Source organism: Gobio gobio (assembly GCF_949357685.1).
Source record: "Gobio gobio genome assembly, chromosome: 6".
NCBI classification, from domain to species: Eukaryota; Metazoa; Chordata; class Actinopteri; order Cypriniformes; family Gobionidae; genus Gobio; species Gobio gobio.
In genome coordinates, this window is record NC_137102.1 from 8,972,864 (window position 1) to 8,994,577 (window position 21,714).

Genomic DNA, 21,714 nt, shown 5'->3' on the forward strand with positions numbered 1-21,714 from the left:
AATATTAGGCTGCTGTCACTTTAAGAGTTGAACAATTTTTTTTATTTCTAAACTGTTTACGTTCATTTAGGTCATTACCAACATTTTGATATAATTTTTCACTTCTCACACTGTGAGTAGAATAAGTATAGATCTCTTTCGTGTTTTTTTGCGCTTGAATAGTTGAGCATCGTTCACGCTGACCCCGGGTAGTCCATATTGTCGAGCCCTACTGTATTTTATACAGGTTTCTTTTTGTTTTGGCAAGTATTTAATTATTATACCCAAAGAAAACGTTGGATTATGTAACAGACAACTCAGTACAACTCAGTGCCTAAAAGCAGTAAATTTATAAACCGATTGCTTTAAATAGATAAAAAATCAGCCAATGAATATCGGCGGCTGTTACATCTGTGCTTCTCTAATACACACACACACATACACACACATTATATATATATGAATCTACTTTTCATTATATTCATGTGTCGTGTTTGGAGTGACAACAACAACAAAAAAACTATCTCTAAAAGGCCAGCTGGCAAAATAGCAAAGAATTAAAAAAATGGTGTCAACATTTGGTCTGACATGCTCAAAGATAAGAACTTTGTCACAACGTGTTGGAATTTATATTATATTAATTTATATCTATTTATTTAATAATGATGCTATTTAAATCGTTTCAGTAAGAATTAATTCACAATATTAATTAATTTGAATGAATTCATTAACACAATATTCAAATATTGTGTTAAAATAACAACAGGGACTCAAACACATTGACCATCCATTTTAATGTGCAACATAGATTCGGCAATTATCTTAATCTATTAATATCTGACCGACATCAACCCTGCCATAAATCTTGACTTAAAAAACTTGATTCGTAACTTATTAAAACTACTTCAAAATATCTACTCACAACAACGAAGAAAGAACAAATAAATCAAAGACACACCCACAAGTGAAAACAATGAGTCAGTACTGTACCTAATGACCTGTCCTTGGTCTGGTTATTTGACTTGACCACAGGGAGGCTCGCTCGGGAGCGGCTGCCTCGGGTGAAGGCGGAGGGGGCTTCTGCCTCCGACATGGCCTCCAGAGACTCAAAGGAGGCCAAAGAGAGATGATCCCCCGGCTCTCCTACAGCAGACTGAGGGGTTACACTGTGCCCAGAACTCCTGATCTACAAGACAACACAAAACGATCAAAAAAGAGGTTAGACAGAGCTTTTAGATTTGGATCTAACATCAAACACTTCACAAAAGACTTTTTGTGTAAATAATTCAACCCTAAAGATTTGGGTGGAGTTAGTATTATTTGTATTAAATTAATGTATTATTAATATTTTGAATTAGCTTTTACAGTACTGTCAAAAGTATCAAAAATACAGTAAAACCAGCAATATTGCGAAATATTATTACAAATTAAAAGAACTGTTTTCTATTTGAATATATTTTAAAATGTAATTTATTCCTGTGATGGTGAAGTTGAACTTTCAGCAGCTAGTACTCAAGTCTTCAGTGTCACATGATCCTTCAGAAATCATTTTAATATGCTGATTTGATCATTCTCAAGAAACATTTATTATTATTATCAATGTTGAAACCGCTGTTTAACATTTTTGTGGAAATGGTGATGCTGTTTTTAGGATTATTTGATGAATAAGTTCCAAGGAACAGCATTTATTTGCATTTATTAAAGCTTTTATTAAAGAGAAATATTTTGTAACATTATACATGTCTTCAATGTCACTTTTGATCATTTTAATGCATCCTTGATGAATTAAAGTATCTTTTTTAATCTTCCCACAAATGTTTGAAAGGTATCATTGTTTCCACAAAAATGTTAAGAGGCAAAACACGTTTTCAACATTGATGATAATAAGAGCATAAGAGACTAGATTTAAAAACTATAACCAACATTTTGACAGGTACTGTACATTTTTTGTTTTAATTTTTAGTTTCAGATTTAGCCTTGTTTATGTGCTCTTGTCATTTTTATATTTTTTATATTTCTATTTCCCTTTAATATATTTTATTATTTCATTTTAGAAATGTAATAGTACTTCAACTTCAGCTATAGTTTTAGTTTTAGCTAACAAGAACAACACGGCTGTGTAGTATCTGCACCGGTAAACATTTATAAACAATTTATACGTTTATTAACTGTGTGGGGCCTTCTAAATGTCAAGATGTGAGCAAAGGTACAGTCATAAACTTTAATGCTCAATAAAAGGCCATCGAAAGGTCATAGAGGATGGTGGAGAAATGCTAAATGGACAGACAAAGATCTATTCAGTAAAATAATAAACATCTTAGAGAACAAAAAGACAAAACAATGCATTACATTACAATCCTTCATTTAGTATTCAACACTTTTAATTCACGTGCCAAAAAGAGATGAAACAAAAACGATTATCTACTAATGACAAGGGCGACTACCAAATAAAAAGAAGGCACACTAGCAGTCTGACTCCTTTTTTTGCTGCACGACACGTGGATATAAAATCGTCAACACGTCTTCAAGTCAATTACGCCTCAGTCCTGTAATTTAGCTTGCATTAAAAAAAGAAAATGGATTGATTTATCTCCAGTGACACAAAAGCAGTAAAACGCACAAAGACCAATTAGTGCACTCTGGCACAGGCATTTTCCTTTGTAGCCTATTTATATTCACAGACTAAAGTGCATCTACGTGGTTGTCCTTGCAATAGCACCTTTTGGGCACACACAGACAGCAGACGTATGACGATGGATATGCCGAGTTCACTGAAGATGGGTTTTCACCCCGAGGCTGCAGTCATTGCTCCCTTCTCGGCAATAGGAAGAAGAAGCGACAGGCAGAAGGCCACATATACTGAGTCAGAGAGCGTCTCATCACAATGCCAGCACGCACACTGACCTGCTCTGACATGCACGCCTGTCAGATTACCACCCTGCATGACCCGAAGGAACTTAATCCTCATACACTGCACTGCTTCATTTCTGACTGTGGTTTTGGTGACAACGCAATTATGAGGTCAGGGGAGAAGCACACAATTACACCTTAGACTCTGCGTTTGACGCAGGCATTTCCAAAAGCGTCTCGAAGCATTTCTGTAAACACCTTTTCAGAACTATAGTTAAATCAAACCATTATTTTGCACATTTTACTAAGGTTTTGCGCATCCCCACAGATTAGCTTGTGCTCTAAACATGTTTTGACTGAACAAATCTGCAAAAACTAAGACACTTTCGATGTCTTGTGTCATGCAAATAAAAAATAAAAAATAGGCCTACTATTGTTCCTTTGGGAGGATCCCCACAGATTAGCTTGTGCTCTAAACATGTTTTGACTGAACAAATCTGCAAAAACTAAGACACTTTCGATGTCTTGTGTCATGCAAATAAAAAATAGGCCTACTATTGTTCCTTTGGGAGGATCTCTGCTGACAGTAGTCTGTATTAGAAACTCTCCATGACGCACTGTATGCAAGTCTGGAAGTTGATACTTAAGAGTAAAGGTCATAACCGGTTCAGCCACAGAATGTGTTTTCGTATTTAAAAATGCGAGATGCAGCGCAGTGGAAAAAAAAAGAGTTACTTTTTAAAAAGTTGATGAACTTGAGCACAACACTTTTTGAATTCTGTGTAGACATGTGCCGGTATACAGTAATACGATATACCGCAATAATGAACATGCACAATATTGTTATCGTGAGCACTTCAAAATACCGTGAATAATTATTTCTTACGAATTATTCAGATTTTTAGAATGCATTTTAAAAATACTTTACCCATCAACCGTTTAAAATTAACAATATGTCAAAGAGGAACACACTGATGTAAACAAGCCCAACGTGCATGAGCCGAGCACATGGCGGAACGAGTGAAGGAGACGCACATTCACTCTCTGACAGCAGAGGGCGCTGGCGGAACAGCAGCAATGCAGCCGTTTCCCCGGTAACCCTCATAAACAAAACCATACGGTGCTCATCACATAACCAATGTGATACACAAAACATATTCAACACTTTGAATTCATGTGCCAAAAAGAGATTAAATGAAAACGATTATTTACTAATGACAAGGGCGACTACCAAATAAAAAGAAAGCACACTAGCAGTCTTAATACTTAAAGACTTAAGGCTATTCATTTTCAAACTTAAACATTTTATATTTTAATCTGGACTAAATGACATGCCCTAGATATTGTTTGAATATGTTCTGATTGTTGTTCAGTCACACACTTTACAATAAGGCTCCATTATTAAACATTAGTTCATTCATTAACAAACTGACAATTAAAAATACTCCTTAAGCATTTATTAATCTTAGTTAAATGTACATTTCAGCATTTAATAACACATTATTAAAATCAAAAGTTGTAACTGTATTATTTAATGGACCTGATCTAACACTAACTAACAGTTGCGTTTTTTAACTAACATTATCAAAGAATAATAACTGTAAAAAAAAAATAATGTTAATGCATTCATCTTTAATCTGTTTTAAATATTTGTTTACGTTATACATTTTTGTGTATTGCTTTATTGTATTTAAATGTTTGGTTATTTTTGTTATAAGAAAGTTGTTAAATCTGTTATAGTATGACAACACTTTTTTTGCAACGATCGTGATAATACGTTCATATCATGATACCGGCACATGCCTAATTCTGTGTCATGCACAAAACACAGCAAACGACGCAAAACGTGAGCGTAACCGTCAAACACGTACGTCTTGCACGTTAATATAAAACAATAGAAAAGTAGCGCAGTGGAATATAAAAACACGTTGTATGCCCCTAAATGTTTCAAAATGGTTAAAAAAGTGTCTCTTGTTTAAAAAAGCAAAACACAGGGCAGTTCAACAGAAGAAAATGCAAGGTCTAGAGAAGTGTTCCTTAAAAATGTAGCTTATTTTAAATTGAGTGCCCTGTTTTAGAACGGTGTGTCATGCGAGAGATGCTGCAAAGTGCGAGTGCAACAGTCAAACATGTTTTTTGCGAAAATGCAGGACAGCGTGACAAAAACTGTCTAGAGAGACCCAAAAACGTATTTTAACTGAGCGCCCTGTTTTAGAATGGCACGTCTTGATAAAAAAAAAAAAAAATGCAAAAGAAGCAAAATGCAAGCGCAATGGTCAAAAATTTCCATCTAACAAATGGGAAAGCAGTACAATGGAATGCAAAAATGCAATACAAAGGGCAATGGTATGGAAGAAAACGCAATCTCTAGATGGACTTCTAGAGTTGAACCTCTTTTAACTTGAGTGCTGCATTTTTTAGAACATTTAGTGAGACGCTGCAAAAGTCAAAGATGCACGGTCAAAGATGTCTGTCTAGCATGTTTACATAGAAAAACAATGGCAAAAACAGGACAGTGGAACGCAAAACGGAACGGCCCTAAGAATGCAAGAGGTCATCTTCACTTTTTTCATGAAACCGCTGCACTGACACCATATTGAAGTACATTTTTCAAAGTCAAAAACTATGATGACTGACAGAAAACAGTGCTCTGGCAATTCACAAGGAGGCATATCCAAAAATCTTTCATTCTGAAGGTCCAGGCTGAGACTTGAAAGTGATGAATATGAGTTTGATGTTATCTTTACACAGGTGTTGCATTGTGAGTCGACTAACAATCGCTCCGGTGTGCACAGACGCGGCAAGAGCAAATAATAGGCTTTTATGTTGACTTGAAAAAAAGTGCCCAGATTAATGGTGCATGACAAGTGGGATCATTTCAGACATGCATAATGCAACTGTACGTTAAACATTTTATTATGTGGATTGAATAAAATGAATATGGTCGCATTCTTAAGATTGTTTACCTATTCCACATGCATAAGCATGCCGTGCTGACATACGCTGGCACTCAGCGTTGTCAGAATGCGTTACCTGCAGAATGCCAGGAAACCAAAAGAAGCCTAAAAAAAACCCCAGCAGTTTAAAGCATAAGAGTGGGCTTGAGGGGAGCAGGTCACACGGTTCACTGCACTTTCCTCTAATCACAGGCAGATGAATGGCCACAGACCATGCTTCGTCTGAGCTGGTCTAATGCCAGGTCTTTGAAAGCACTGGCAGGGTCAGATAAATCATACCTCATTCTCTCTGAGTCTGGAGAATATTGAAGAAAGAAAGAAAGAACGAAAGAGTGAAAGGAGGATGAAAGACACACTCCCTCCGCTGGATGGGCTTCAGTTTTATTCAGTGCCAGGGGCGTGATATGATATTACTCATGGCCACAAAGAAAATTTACCAAAACTGAAAAGCAATATATATATATAATCAAGAGACAGACACATTGCATTGAAAGAAACCAGTTATTGGGAGCGTAAGTGATACTTTTAAGTTAAAAGAAGAACAAAGATCCCAAGAAACCCTTCCAAAAAAGTACTCTGGAGGAACCGTGCACATAACATGGTAAAGTATCAGATGGTAATAGCATGGTACGTTTAACTTTTTTGTCATATTTGTATGTTACTCCAAAGTCCTTCAAACAGATCATGGTATAACATACATGTTGAAAACACTGTGATATTACCATAGTTATTTAGGGTACACTAGCACTAGCAGTAGTTTTTATCTCATAATATGATATAATATCCATAATATTCGAATAGTTTTGCATACGTCCTTCTTTTTGAGCACTTTGATCCAAAAGTAAACCAGTATGTCGACTTCTCTGTTTACATGTTCAGTTTTCACATGCATTACTCAGATAACTTGCAAGACAATGGGTTGATTCATTAGCTAAAAAGCTCATAATTTCGTTAAATGTCACAATGAACACGTTATTTAACTATTTTAAACCTATACAATATTAGTAAAATAATTTCCTTCAAGACAGAACGAGTTGAGACAAGTCTACTGTGTACACAGATTTGCTGACACTGTAAAACAATTGTCATTTGAACTTGATTCACAATACCTTGATGCAAAACTTCCACCTGGACTCTTCACAAAATGGAGCAGGGCATATTCCAGATAATAAACAGCAAATGTCAATGGCAAGAAGTCTGGTTTCGTGCCTGGCGTAGATGCGGATCGCTGCAGAAGTTTGTCTGAGGTGATCTCTGAAAGCCGTGACATCAGCGTCAGCTCAGAGACACACCCACCTGTATGAACTTACCTGAAAGACTTGTTGGGCTACAATAGACGAGGTTGCGAAATGTGCCTTTTTCCATCACCTTCTTGTTTACTACAACAGTGAGCAAGTACTGGCGACAGTTAGTTCTGAAAGTATTGGTGGGCGTATTCATTGTTAAATACTAAAATGTATTACAACCCTCTCTGGAATGGGCTACTTAATTCTGATTGGTCAATCGCGGCATGAGCGGACAGTGGACACACATAATAACACTAGAAGATTTTCGAGAAACCCATTTCCTACATGCGTTCTGTATTATTGTCTTTATCAGTAAACTAATAATATAAAATATAATATTTTAACTCAAGTCAAAATTTCAAGTCCATTTATTAAATATGTGTATTAGGCTATAATAATAATAATAATAATAATAATAATAATAATAATAATAATAATAATAATAATAATAATAATAATAATAATAGATATTAATAAAAAACATACTTTTATCTTAAATTGAAATGTAATTCTAAATCAAATCTTATCAGACATTAAAAAGCAGACGACAGCAATCGACCAATGGCAGTTGACGTTGGCCCTCAGTGACGTAAGGCGCGCTCACAGGTACGCGCTTTATTTTACATTCCGAGTATACACTGCACGTGGGTTTCTCTTCTGCTTCTGCTGTAGGCTATTTGTTCTTGGCGTTTGAAAGCAACTATTGATACTACTTCTTACACTAATCCTACTACCCCTAAACCTACCCATCACACAAAACTTGCAGTTTTATATTTAAAAAAAAAAAAAAAAAAAAACTAATTCTGTAGGATTTATAAGCTTGTTTCCTCATGGGGAGCTCAATGTAGGTCCCCACAGTGACACGAGTCCCCATGGGTCAGTGTGCTTCCAGGTTGAAGTCCCCACAGGGAGAAAAACGTACACACACACACACACACACACACACACACACACGTCTGGCGCGCTATCTTTTTGGGGACTCTCCATGTGCTTAATGGTTTTTATACTGTACAAACCGTATATATATTCTATCCCCTCACTAACCCTACCCCTAAACCCAGCCATCCCACAGAACTTTCAGCATTATTACATTTTAAAAAGAAATCATTCTGTATGATTTATAAGCTTTTGTACCCATGGGGACCTCAATTTAGGTCCCCATGAGTCTGTGTGCATTCAGGTTGAAGACCCCACCAGGATAGAAAAACATGCCCACGCACACACACACAGTGGCCTCACTATAATTTAGACTACCTTATTTATTTAATGCAGGTGTAAACATTGTTTTTAATTTTAAACATTTATTTTATTTTTTAATTAGACTTATTTTTATTTAAGCATATTCAAATAACCCTTGCAAGCGTTTAAGCTATGACTACACCACTCAAACTTATCCAACTGGCAAAGATACAATGGAAATGTCAAGCGGAAACTAGCAGCAATAAAAATGTCAGTGTGCCTTAATCTGTCAAGAGTCAGGTGATACATGTGTAGATCATATAAGGATACCTCAGTGTGCTATGTAGATGAAATATGGGATCATATCAGCATGTGTGTTGAGGGGCCAGCTGTAAAGGTTGGAACTGTAAATTCATAGAAATATTTAATGTCATGGAATTTAATTGACCAGGCTATAATAACTAAATGCAATGATTAACAGAGAAAAAATGGAAATTTGAAGAAAATATTTATCCACAATAGTTCACACGGTTGACAACCCTTTGTTTTTGTGCTTGTCTGCTGCTATATTATTTTATCATATGTGTCCATTGTAGTAATTAAGACCAAGTTGAAAACCTAATTTAGTGTTTAGTTAAAATAAAATAAAAAAGTCAACAGCTGATTTGATTATTTCAGAGCCAAGCTTACCTGGTCTCTGATTCTTTCCTGGTGCCCCATGATGACAGAAGCGTGATGTGGATACTTGTGTTTCAAATGCTCAAGAAAGGCCTCTTTCTTCTGGTCCATGTTGAGGGACTGCATGATGATCACGTCCCCAGCAGTGCGAGGCCCTCCTACTGTGTGTCTCCTTGGCACGGTGCGGGGGGACCAGGGGTCTGACTGCTCGCTCTCATCTGCGCTGCTTTGTTTTCTGCTGTGGCTGTCCACATCCTCATGGGAGCACAGCCTCTGGTTGCTTCTTGCTGACTCTTTGATTAAAGGCATAAGAAAATATACAAAGGAATACAGATTAGATAGGGACACTCAGTGGGCGGCTGTACTTGGCTTGAGACCTGCAATTAATTAGTGTGATAAGCAACACAGTCAAGGCAATGACCGGCTTAGAGTCAGACAGCTGCTGGCCCAGAGAGCAATTATTGAGCAAAGCTACAAACAGGCCATTTGTTTCCCATAAACAGCTTGCACCTTGCCAAAAGAGGTCTCCGAGCACTCAGAGTGCGATGGCTCATTATTAGCCCGGGCTGACTGCATGGCATTGAGGCCCTCCAGTGGGGAGTTTCCACAAAGCAATGAGTCAGAATGTCGATTCCATTCAACAGTTGTACTGTATGCACATGTGGTGTTATCATTAACTTAATGATTTAAAAAAAGCTTTTTTTAAATGTATAACACTGTAAAAAAAATTATATGATCAATAAGTTATGACAACATGCGTTTTTACATTGCTTTAACTAATCAAAATAAGATAAGCAATTGTCAACTTTTTTATACTAAGTTATACAAGATTCAACTCTTTTTATAGTGTACTCGAAATAAAGCAAAAATAGAAGGAAATATAAAGGACACACTTTATAATAGGTGACATTAACTGCTATGTACTAACATTTAAATTAATAATTTGATACAATGCACTTATTGTGTACATACATGTTTTTACACTGTACTTACATTTGAAATATTACCTGCGTGTAATTGCTCCTAACTTTACCCTTGTAATGTTGTACCCACACCACACCTGTCCCTAACTTTACCCTTAAACTTACCTACACCACCACACCTGTCCCTAACTTTACCCTTAAACTTACCTACACCACCACACCTGTCCCTAACTTTACCCTTAAACTTACCTACACCACCACACCTGTCCCTAACTTTACTCTTAAACTTACCCACACCACCACACCCGTCCCTGACTTTACTCTTAAACTTACCCACACCACCACACCTGTCCCTAACTTTACCCTTAAACTTACCCACACCACCACACCTGTCCCTAACTTTACCCTTAAACTTACCCACACCACCACACCTGTCCCTGACTTTACTCTTAAACTTACCCACACCACCACACCCGTCCCTGACTTTACTCTTAAACTTACCCACACCACCAAACCTGTCCCTAACTTTACCCTTAAACTTACCCACACCACCACACCTGTCCCTGACTTTACCCTTAAACTTACCCACACCACCACACCTGTCCCTAACTTTACCCTTAAACTTACCCATAGCACCACACCTGTCCATAACTTTACCCTTAAACTTACCCACACCACCACATCTGTCCCTAACTTTACCCTTAAACTTACCCACACCACCACACCTGTCCCTAACTTTACCCTTAAACTTACCCACACCACCACACCTGTCCCTAACTTTACCCTTAAACTTACCCACACCACCACACCTCTACCTAACTTTACATTTAACTTACCCACACCACCACACCCGTCCCTAACTTTACCCTTAAACTTACCCACACCACCACACCTGTCCCTAACTTTACCCTTAAACTTACCCACACCACCACACCTCTACCTAACTTTACCTTTAACTTACCCACACCACCACACCTCTACCTAACTTTACCCATATCCCACCTCAATATCAGCAAAAGTGTTTTGCAATACAATATAAACACAATAAGTACATTGTACTAATTGTTTGATGTAAGTACATAGTAGTCAAGGCCACCTAATATAAAGTGGGACCAATTTAAATTGTAATATTTAAAAAATTAATAAAAATGACAAAAGCACATAACAATATTTACTAAAACTTAAACTTAAATTAAACCTGAACATAAAAAATAAAAGCGCATTCAAAATATGAATTAATAATATAATTGTATATAAATAATACTACTTGGTAACACTTTATTTTACAGTGTCCTTGTTACATGTTACATGTACTTACTCCAGTAATAACAGTAGGTTACACTTTATTTTAAGGTGTCTGTGTTACAGTGTAATTATATATTTGAGTACTGAGTAATAATAATAACCTACATGTATACTGTAGGGTTAGGGTTTCGTTGAGGGTTAGTTGCATGTAATTATGCATATTTTACTGTTATTACTATGGTAAGTACATGTAACGTGTAACATAAGGACACTGTAAAATACAGTAAATTATGCATATTAAATGCAACTAACCCCAAACCAAACCCTAATCCATACCGTAACCCTAAGTACATGTAAAACATGTACAATGTAAAAACATGTATGTACACAATAAGTGTATTGTATCAAATTATTAATTCATATGTTAGTACATAGTAGTTAAGGCCACCTAATATAAAGTGGGTCCCTTTAACTTAACCCATGTATACACTACTCAGTACTTTTAAGTACACCCAAAGTGCGTGTACTGTAAAATAAAGAGCAATCACAGTTAGTTTGGACATAAACATTTAATCAAAACTTTCTTATGTTGTAAATGTGTAGGGGAGCCATTTATACATTTTCTAATACAATAAAACAGCTTTGCAAGTCTTTAAAAAATATTTTAGATACTGTACCATGATACTTGATATATTGCAAGCAATGCACAATTTAATTTCCATCGTTCATGGAACCTGAGAAATGGCACAGAGTTCGAAATGCAACAAGACAGGCGTATGCTGACTCCCACATCAGCTTGACCATAAACAGCCATTCTTAACAAACAGACTATTCCATGGATCTTCAGTCTTAACCTTTTTCTGGTGAATGTGCCAACAGGTTTACTGTAAAGAATTATTGCCTCATTATTGGCTGTGACAGACACATTCCATCATGGGAAGCTAATGGGAGACAGGCAGTAATCCCATCTAATTTCCTCTCTCATGGTAGCCATTTGAAGCATCTCAAGCTTCTTGTTAGGGAAATAGTTTATTGCTTAATGAGGACATCTAAGAAACTTCTATCAAGAGAGGAGATATTCTATGGTATGTGCAGCAAATTACTCATCCTTTACTGTGCTGCTATCCTCCCTTTCTTGATAAGCTTCACTGAGGAGACCTCATGTGACCTGTAGTTTGTAGTACAAAGACTTAGGCCCAATCCCATTTCTACCCCTTAGCCCTTCTATTTCCCTTCAACTGAAGGGGTAGGGGTGTCTCGATTGTCTTTTGGCTGGAGTGGTAGGGGTAAGGATGGAGTGGTAGGGGTAATCCAGAATGCAGCGGCACGTCTGGTCTTCAACCAGCCCAAAAGGACCCACTTCACACCACTCTTCATCTCTCTGCACTGGCTACCACTCGCTGCTCGCATCAAGTTTAAGGCGCTGACGCTTGCCTACAGAGCCACCACGCGCTCAGCTCCTGCATACTTTGACTCGATTCTACGACTCCACACCCCCACCAGAAGCCTTCGTTCAGCCAAGGAGCGAAGGCTTGTAGTACCATCACAGAGAGGCAAAAAATCCCTTTCCAGAACATTTTCATTCAACGTTCCCAGCTGGTGGAACGATCTTCCCACCGCCATCCGAAACGCTGATTCGTTGACAACATTCAAAAGTCAACTAAAAACTCAACTCTTCCATGAGCACTTAACCTCTTAAAAAAAAAAAAAACTTTCCTTTCCTCTTTCTCCTCCTCTTTCCCTCCCTACTCTAGCCTGTGCTACACTGAGAAATGTACACAGACTAAGTATTTCAGGCTCTTGTTGCGCTCACTCGACTCTTCACAACCAATCGCTTATTGTACCCCCAAGTTGTAAGTCGCTTTGGATAAAAGCGTCTGCTAAATGCATAAATGTAAATGTAAATGTAAGGGCCAGATAGGCCTTTAAACAAATAGAAATAGAATGTGTGTATGTTGGGATCGCTCGGGATCGATCACTTGTGTGTCGCCTGGCTGCCCGTTTCTCCGTAACTTGCTAAACGCACAATTTGGGTGATTTGAACACATATTAATAATAGTTTAAAAATATATATCTGGTCATCCTTCATAACAAAGTCGATATTTACAATACATATCGTCTGTAAACTCTGGCGTTACCAAGGCAACGACTGACTTGACGTATAACGTATTAACATTATCGCAGCACCACAGTAGATAACGAAACCATATCCGTACCTGCCGGCTCGGATCAGCACGGAATGGAACGGTTAATAAAAAAAAGAGAACAGTTTGGCCCGATGCAGGGCCGGCGTTTGCTATAGGCGATCTAGGCGGTTGCCTATAGGGCAACAATTGTGTTCGGGGCGCGGGCGCCCTCTAGTTTTGCCCTTAGGCTTACATAGAATTAGAACAAGTGAAATAAAACATAATGTTTATTTAACATAATCATCCTTGGGTGCCCCCTCAGCCACACGTTTAATTATTTGTCAACCTGATTATTAGATTGAATTGATGGTGATTATTGTCGATCACAGGCGTTCAGGCGTTAGGTCAGGCAAGTGCTCATCACTGGCGCGTTCATCAAAAATGAAGCGGTCTAAACCCTTGAGTGCACAGGGACGGAAAAAGAGAAAGGAAGAAGATCAAAAGAAAGCCCAGTATAGAGGCAAGTCTTCTCATCTCAGCCATAAAGGTGTCAAACAAAATACATTTACTTAGTATTATCAACTAATATTGGATGGCATTGGACGTTTCATTGCCTCGCTTCACTAAGCTATCACTAGCTAGCTAGTTAGTTTTCTACGTATTACTACGCATTACAAACATAACTTCACTGACAATAAGGAAGTCCAGACGAGTCAAATTTTAATGTTGCCTCAATTTTGGAGGTAAATAGAAATGCCAGAAACAAATATTCATCTTTTATTATTTGAGATAGGGATAGAGCTACACGAACTTTTATATTTAAATTTTGTAGTGATAAGTACAGTGTATCCATAATAGCACTTTTGTTTGCAGAGGGTATAGTTCATCCAGTTTATGGGTCATAATTTGCCTAAGTGTCCTTACAGGTGCTTAAAGGTCCTGTTCTTCGTGATCCCATTTTTCAAACTTTAGTTAGTGTGTAATGTTGCTGTTAGAGCATAAATAATTCCTGTAAAATTATTAAGCTCAAAGTTCAATGCCAAGCGAGATATTTTATTTAACAGAAGTTCCCTTTCAAAGCCTACAGCGAACGGCCGGTTTGGACTACATCCCTGTACATCCTGCTTTAATGACGTCAGTAGAACAGTTTGTTGACTAACCTCCGCCTACAAGAATACGCAAAAAAGGGGGCGTGGTCTTGTTGCTCCCTCGTGGAGAAGAGGAAGTGTTGCGTTCGGTTCGGTTCGGTTGCGTTTGTCGCCATGTCGTTCAGACGCTGTTATTTTCATCCCGGAGTCAAATCACCTTTGTTTGGCCTTCAGGGGCTGTAGTTTGAGCGCGTTCATCTCCCCGTTATGGTAAGAGGCGTGACCTTTCCGGTAACGTGCGCTCTGCGTGCCCTAAGCTGCTGTCGAATCACAACACGGGAACCGCTGGCACAATCAGAACTCGTTACGTGTTTCTGAAGGAGGGACTTCATAGAACGAGGAAAGCATTGTTGTTTGTTCATCCATGATTTCATAAGTCAAAATAAGTCATTTGTTAAATATCCTCGAACATTCTTTGTAGAATTTTTGTATGTGCAATTCATTAGAGTGTCTCATTTAAGTCATAATTAGCTTTTTAAGTGTTGGAGTAACTATAAGAGCATTTTTGTTTGTATAGTTTAATAAATACTTAAAGATTAACAGGGGCGCAAAACTCAATCTCGCCTAGGGCAACCAAAGTGCTAGAGCCGGCCCTGGCCCGATGGAAAAGTGGCTTAACTAGTCTTGTATGTTCTGTATCATTCTGTATCATACAGGAAACTCTGGCTCATACGTTTTTGAACAGAAAACGGACGCCATTTTATTAAGTCCAAATACAGCGCAAAACTCTGTTGGGAATGAGTAATTTGTTAAACGTGCTCCCGCATGATTTCTGTTAGATATATCCTATGCACTTCATTGCTGTTCATACTGGTTAAATGTCACAGGACATTATAATAAATGAAACGGGGTATGATGATGTGTGATGACGTGTAATGGTATAGTAGTGGTGTCCCATTTCTTAGGGGAATATTTTTCTCTGTTTCAAGGGGCAAGGGGAACGGGTAGGGGTAGGGGAAGGCGAAGGGGTATAAAATAGAATTAGGATCGGGCCTTAATATAGGGAATGAGATGATCCACTCACAGGCAATATATGGTGAGATTTGTGCTTTATGTTGGTAATTCTACAGGCTGAGTCCTTTTTGTGGGACTCTAACATGCCAACTAAGGTGTCATCATCTCTTAAGGTGTCATCATCCTGCTTTAGGAGCAGGAGTCCGCTAAGGCCCTTTATCAGTCCAATGACTTTCCTGACCTGAGCTATCCACAGCCCATTGCTCTCTCATGAAAAAATTGACACTTTGTCTTGTTTCCTCACAGAGACATTGTAAAAGAAAAATCGCACTGTCAACAAGACTGAAGAGGGTCAGAGCGATGAAGATGAAAATGTTTCTTGTTTGCATGCCTTTGCACTTATTCCCCGTAAAATATATCGCACGAGCGAATATAAATCATTTTTCTCATTTTTGTGCAGAAAGTGTCACATATTGTGAATGAGGTATGTTGAGAAGGAGTGATAACTTACATTTGTACTAGAGGAAAAATGAAACATTTTTACAGAGCGGATCCTGCCTCCGACCAGAAGAGAGATGTTCCCTCCATTTTCACCACCCATTTGAGAGAGAGAGAAAAACATGCTTGGTGTGTGATCAACATCAGGCATCTGGACGGCCCCCGAGAGGAAGGCCACAGTTAATGCTGCTGAGTGGTCATAGATAACTGATGATAGCCAGCTGTTCCTGTGGTGATTATGTATGAATGCCTGATTGTTGTTGGACTAAAACATTCACACTCCTCTGAAAGTTATCATACAGATATACTAATAGGCTAATACTGCAGTTATTCTGAGGAACGTGGAGGATGCGTTGTCATGCACATCATTAGCAAAATAGCAACTAATGATGTTTTGCAAATGACCTTCAGTGTAAGGTTGAGATTTTGTAATAATTTATTCTTTATTCTTATCAAATTTAGAATTTTTGATCTAAGATATATTTTATTCAAAATTTCTATCATATATTGTAGAATGTAATTGATTCCTGTGATGGCAAAGCTCCAGTCTTCAGTGTCACACGATCTTTCAGAAATCGTTCTAATATGCTGATTTGGTGCTCAAGAAAGATTTATTATTATCAATGTTTAAAACAGTTATGCTGCTTAATATTTTTGGTTGAAACTGTGATACTTTTTGATACTTTCAAAGCATCTTTGATAACTAAAAGGATTAATTTCTTTCGACTAATACACAAATATTACTGGCCCCAAACATTTGAGCAGTAGTCTATATTTTTATATAAATATCAAAACGGGTGATGCTCAAAGTGCTATAAGATTTGACAATGAATAAATTACATATTTTGAGTATCACAGTGAGCTATTTTGTTTATTAAATCTGTTAGCATTATCGAAGCATCTCTCCATTCATCCATTTATCATCTACATTATATTTTTATTGTCTTTTAATTACTTCAGATGAAGAAAAAATGAACTAACATTATCTCCAGTGCCATTGAAAAGACCCTCTGGGTAACTTTCTATGTTTACATCCAATTTCTCAGTGTAAAACTTGCCACTTAATGTCCTTTTAATGTTATCCAGTTCCAAGTGTAGAGATTAATAAAAAAACGTCCCCTATCCTTTCACTTCCTCGGAAAACTCGCCTCAGTAAAACAGGCAACCACTGGAGAAAATCCAGGCATTGCCTGTCATTTTCCAAGCATGTAAGGTCACTTTATGGGGAGGATATCCTCTCTCTACTCACAGATGTTGGTATACACATGGGACTGGATGATAAACCTGTATCTCCAAAACTAAACTTAAGCATCGTGGTGGGGACATGCTGAGGCACAGCCAGCATTAGCCATTTGTCAACACATTTAAAAGGCTCACTCTGATGTTTCATCTGAAGTTTCACATTAAACACACCACACACAGGACTTCAAACTGCGTTTGACTAATGCCTCATCACTCCACTAAGCTATACGTGTGGATAATTTCAAGAGGCTGAAGGATTTGCCGGCCTGGCTTCATGAGTATTTGCTTTCCTCTGCAAGTAAATGTTGATTCCTCTGCCTCTTTCGTGAGGGGTGTACTCTTGGCAATTTTCCCCTTTGATATTTATGATTTATTTAGGCTTTATTTCAATTACCGTAAACAAATTTGAACAGTTTTAGGAATAGCAGTCACATGCCAAGTAGACACAAAAACTACTATTTATGGGGTCATTAATGGGCCAGACAAGGAATTCATTGTGTGCTTCTTCCTGAGAGAATATGGACAGCTACTATGTGACAAAAAAGGAAGAAATCCCCATCATATACAAGTAACAACTTTACCAAGTCAAAACGGAAGCATCTAATGTAATAAGGCAAAATAAAAGTACAGTACCCCCACATACAAAATCAGCCAAATATTGCTGTTTTTACTATATTTTTGATTAAAAAAAATGCAGCCTTGGTGAGCATAAGATACTTCTTTCAAATAAAATAATATATATATATATACACTCACCTAAAGGATTATTAGGAACACCATACTAATACTGTGTTTGACCCCTTTTCGCCTTCAGAACTGCCTTAATTCTACGTGGCATTGATTCAACAAGGTGCTGAAAGCATTCTTTAGAAATGTTGGCCCATATTGATAGGATAGCATCTTGCAGTTGATGGAGATTTGTGGGATGCACATCCAGGGCACGAAGCTCCCGTTCCACCACATCCCAAAGATGCTCTATTGGGTTGAGATCTGGTGACTGTGGGGGCCATTTTAGTTCAGTGAACTCATTGTCATGTTCAAGAAACCAATTTGAAATGATTCGAGCTTTGTGACATGGTGCATTATCCTGCTGGAAGTAGCCATCAGAGGATGGGTACATGGTGGTCATAAAGGGATGGACATGATCAGAAACAATGCTCAGGTAGGCCGTGGCATTTAAACGATGCCCAATTGGCAGTAAGGGGCCTAAAGTGTGCCAAGAAAACATCCCCCACACCATTACACCACCACCACCAGCCTGCACAGTGGTAACAAGGCATGATGGATCCATGTTCTCATTCTGTTTACGCCAAATTCTGACTCTACCATCTGAATGTCTCAACAGAAATCGAGACTCATCAGACCAGGCAGCATTTTTCCAGTCTTCAACTGTCCAATTTTGGTGAGCTCGTGCAAATTGTAGGCTCTTTTTCCTATTTGTAGTGGAGATGAGTGGTACCGGTGGGGTCTTCTGCTGTTGTAGCCCATCCGCCTCAAGGTTGTGCGTGTTGTGGCTTCACAAATGCTTTGCTGCATACCTCGGTTGTAACGAGTGGTTATTTCAGTCAAAGTTTCTCTTCTATCAGCTTGAATCAGTCGGCCCATTCTCCTCTGACCTCTAGCATCAACAAGGCATTTTCGCCCACAGGACTGCCGCATACTGGATGTTTTTCCCTTTTCACACCATTCTTTGTAAACCCTAGAAATGGTTGTGTGTGAAAATCCCAGTAATTGAGCAGATTGTGAAATACTCAGACCGGCCCGTCTGGCACCAACAACCATGTCACGCTCAAAATTGCTTAAATCACCTTTCTTTCCCATTCTGACATTCAGTTTGGAGTTCAGGAGATTGTCTTGACCAGGACCACACCCCTAAATGCATTGAAGCAACTGCCATGTGATTGGTTGATTAGATAATTGCATTAATGAGAAATTGAACAGGTGTTCCTATTAATCCTTTAGGTGAGTGTATATATATCTTGTTTTTTTTTTAAAACAGATGGTCAGAGAAATATTGATTAAAGAACATCTACAGTTAGAGAACAGTCTTAGTCATGAGATCGACAGCGGCTAGGCCATTATGTGTCTTCCTATTCTGAGGGGAAAGTATTTTATGTAGCAAAGTAAACTTTTTCTCACTGCAAACCTTCTAACTGGCATTGTGAACATCCTAATTATGGCATTTGACATAACTGGCATGGTTAGAGTGTTTTGTGTCTGCCATCTGCCATGGTTTGAATGTTCAGGCTGCAGTGTATTGTGATTAGTATTCAGTGTGCTGTCTTCAGTTGAGAAAGTATTATGTAAAACCGAACAGTCATAAAATGTGGGATTTTTAATGACTTGCTTTCAATCAGTTTTCACAACAGCACTTGCATTATAGGTGTTGGCGCCTGTGCCAACCATGATAAGCAGCTTTGCATACTTACCTCTCTGTCCTGTTATGGGAGAATTGCTTTATCTTCCAAATCCTAAACTGTGTTTGGCACTTGTTTGTAGTCCAGCAATAAATGCTCTGAGTCTTAAGTGTTACGTAACTCAAGGGACACTGTGGGAATAAAACCAACACATCCATCGTTCTCGCCAACTGACTTAACGATTCCCTAACCTGTTCGAACAGTTATAAAAAAAGTGCAAATTTCAAGCATTGAAATAATACAGCTAATCCCTGAAATCAGGGCCCAGTTGTTCAAAAGTAATCTGATCGGATTTCGGCTATCGGATTGGATCAAATCTTGAAAATGTGTTGTTTAAAAGAAAGGAAAAAAGAGGATTCTGATATCAGACTAGATCACAAAATCCAATCTTGGTTTTGATCTGGATCATCCGTTTGTGTTGTTTAAAACTTTTTAGTAAGATTGAGATACTTTTTAACCAAATCAGGGTTATCCTGATCCCAACAGAAGGGTGGATTTCAGGAACAATTTTTTTTTTTTTATAAAACTTAAAAACTGGTCAAAAAATACAACATTTATATCATGTAATACACACACACACACACACACACACACACACACACACACACACACACACACACACACACACACACACACACGCACACACAGACACACACGCACACACACACACACACACACACACACACGCACACGCACGCGCACGCACACGCACACGCACACGCACACACACAGACACACACGCACACACACAGACACACACACACACACACACACACACACACACACACACACACACACACACACACACACACACACACACACACACACACACACACACACACACACACACACACACACACACACACTGCTCTTAATTAAAAAATAGATTTGACACCATTAAAATAACCCCCCAAGTAGCTGTCAATAACAAACAAAAATAAAATATTTAATTGTAAGTGTTTTTATAATCACTGTAACTACATTCACACAATCAGAGATGAACCAGTCAAAAAATAGTTTCTAACAATTGCATCCATGTGTATTTTGTTGTTGTTGTGGATCACATGAGGATATGGGATATGGAAGCTCTAAAGGGACATGGTGAATTGGTGATGGGAGGAAAATTATGAGATGTGCTTTCTAAAAGTTTTCCTAAATTAACTTTGCATTCACTCTTAAAACGTTTGAGTTCTTTGCGAATTAACACAATGTTTCTTGAGGGAACGCAAAACTATTATTAGAGAACGCAAAAGCATTAAAAAAAAATTTTCTCTCCCATTTATATATATTTTTTTGCATTACCACGACCTTTAGTGCCTCTGCAGGGGTCTGATTGAAGGAAATTGAAAATGGAAAGGGATGTTTTTTTGTTGGTGTTGTTTTCATTCCCTTCATATAAAGCACCTAAAGTGACCCCACACTGACTCTTCTACCTGTTGTCCTTTATAGCTAGCAGTCAACATAGATGTGAAATCTAACCCCATTTGGAGTGCTGCTAATCCAGATTTGGTAATCTGAGAAGGTGTGTATCTGGATCAGGGTGATCCAATCCTATTTTGCTTTGGAAAAACTGGCACAAAATTAAGATGGATTACCTGATACTGGATAGCAAAACATGGGATTTCCAAATCTAGATAAGAAAATATCTGAGATCCAGATTACATTTTTTGAACAACTGGGATCAGGAGTTCAATTTGGTTTACTACAAATGTCTTTGATATAAACAGTGTCATCTATATTCCAGGGCTATCTAGTGTTTAATAAGATTGACAGTTCTCAATGACAATATGAATGGTTAAAACCTGGAAATAAAATATGGAAATAATTTAAATGTTGTATTATTTTTATGTGTTAAAAGAAAGAAGACCAATTGAAATGTGAATATTAACTTCAAAAATATTTGATAATATCAAGCTAGCACAGCGTCTAAAAAACAGTGTCTATTATTATGGTAGAAGTCTGCAATGTGAGTGTTGTTCTTGGCTGTCTTTGAGCTTCACACACTGAGAGGAATGTACCTCCCCTAAAAGACTTGTTCCATGACTTTGCAATTATTTTGGTAGCCCCTCACATTCTAAAGAAGACAGTGTCCATAGAAACCTGTAAAGTGCTTTATTAACCAAGAGTATCAATCTCTCAGTGTAGCAACAAAACCAAACTTTTTAGCAAGCCAAAAAAAAAAAAAACGGATAAAACTTCAGGCTGTTCAACTCTGCTTTCCATCAAGGATTG

General features: G+C 37.9%; 1 protein-coding gene across 4 annotated transcripts in view; it reads right to left on the minus strand.

Moving 5' to 3' along the window:
• The window catches only part of LOC307128410 (sickle tail protein), an 86,826-nt gene that overhangs the window by 36,580 nt on the left and 28,532 nt on the right, over positions 1-21,714 (minus strand). For all 4 annotated transcript variants that reach the window (XM_079820255.1, XM_079820254.1, XM_079820252.1 and 1 more), the window contains exons 2-3: positions 8,942-9,222; positions 970-1,165 (exon numbers count right to left, since the gene is read on the minus strand). In XM_079820255.1, the coding sequence (XP_079676381.1) occupies positions 970-1,165; positions 8,942-9,222 (477 nt within the window). The remainder of the gene's footprint in view (positions 1-969; positions 1,166-8,941; positions 9,223-21,714) is intronic.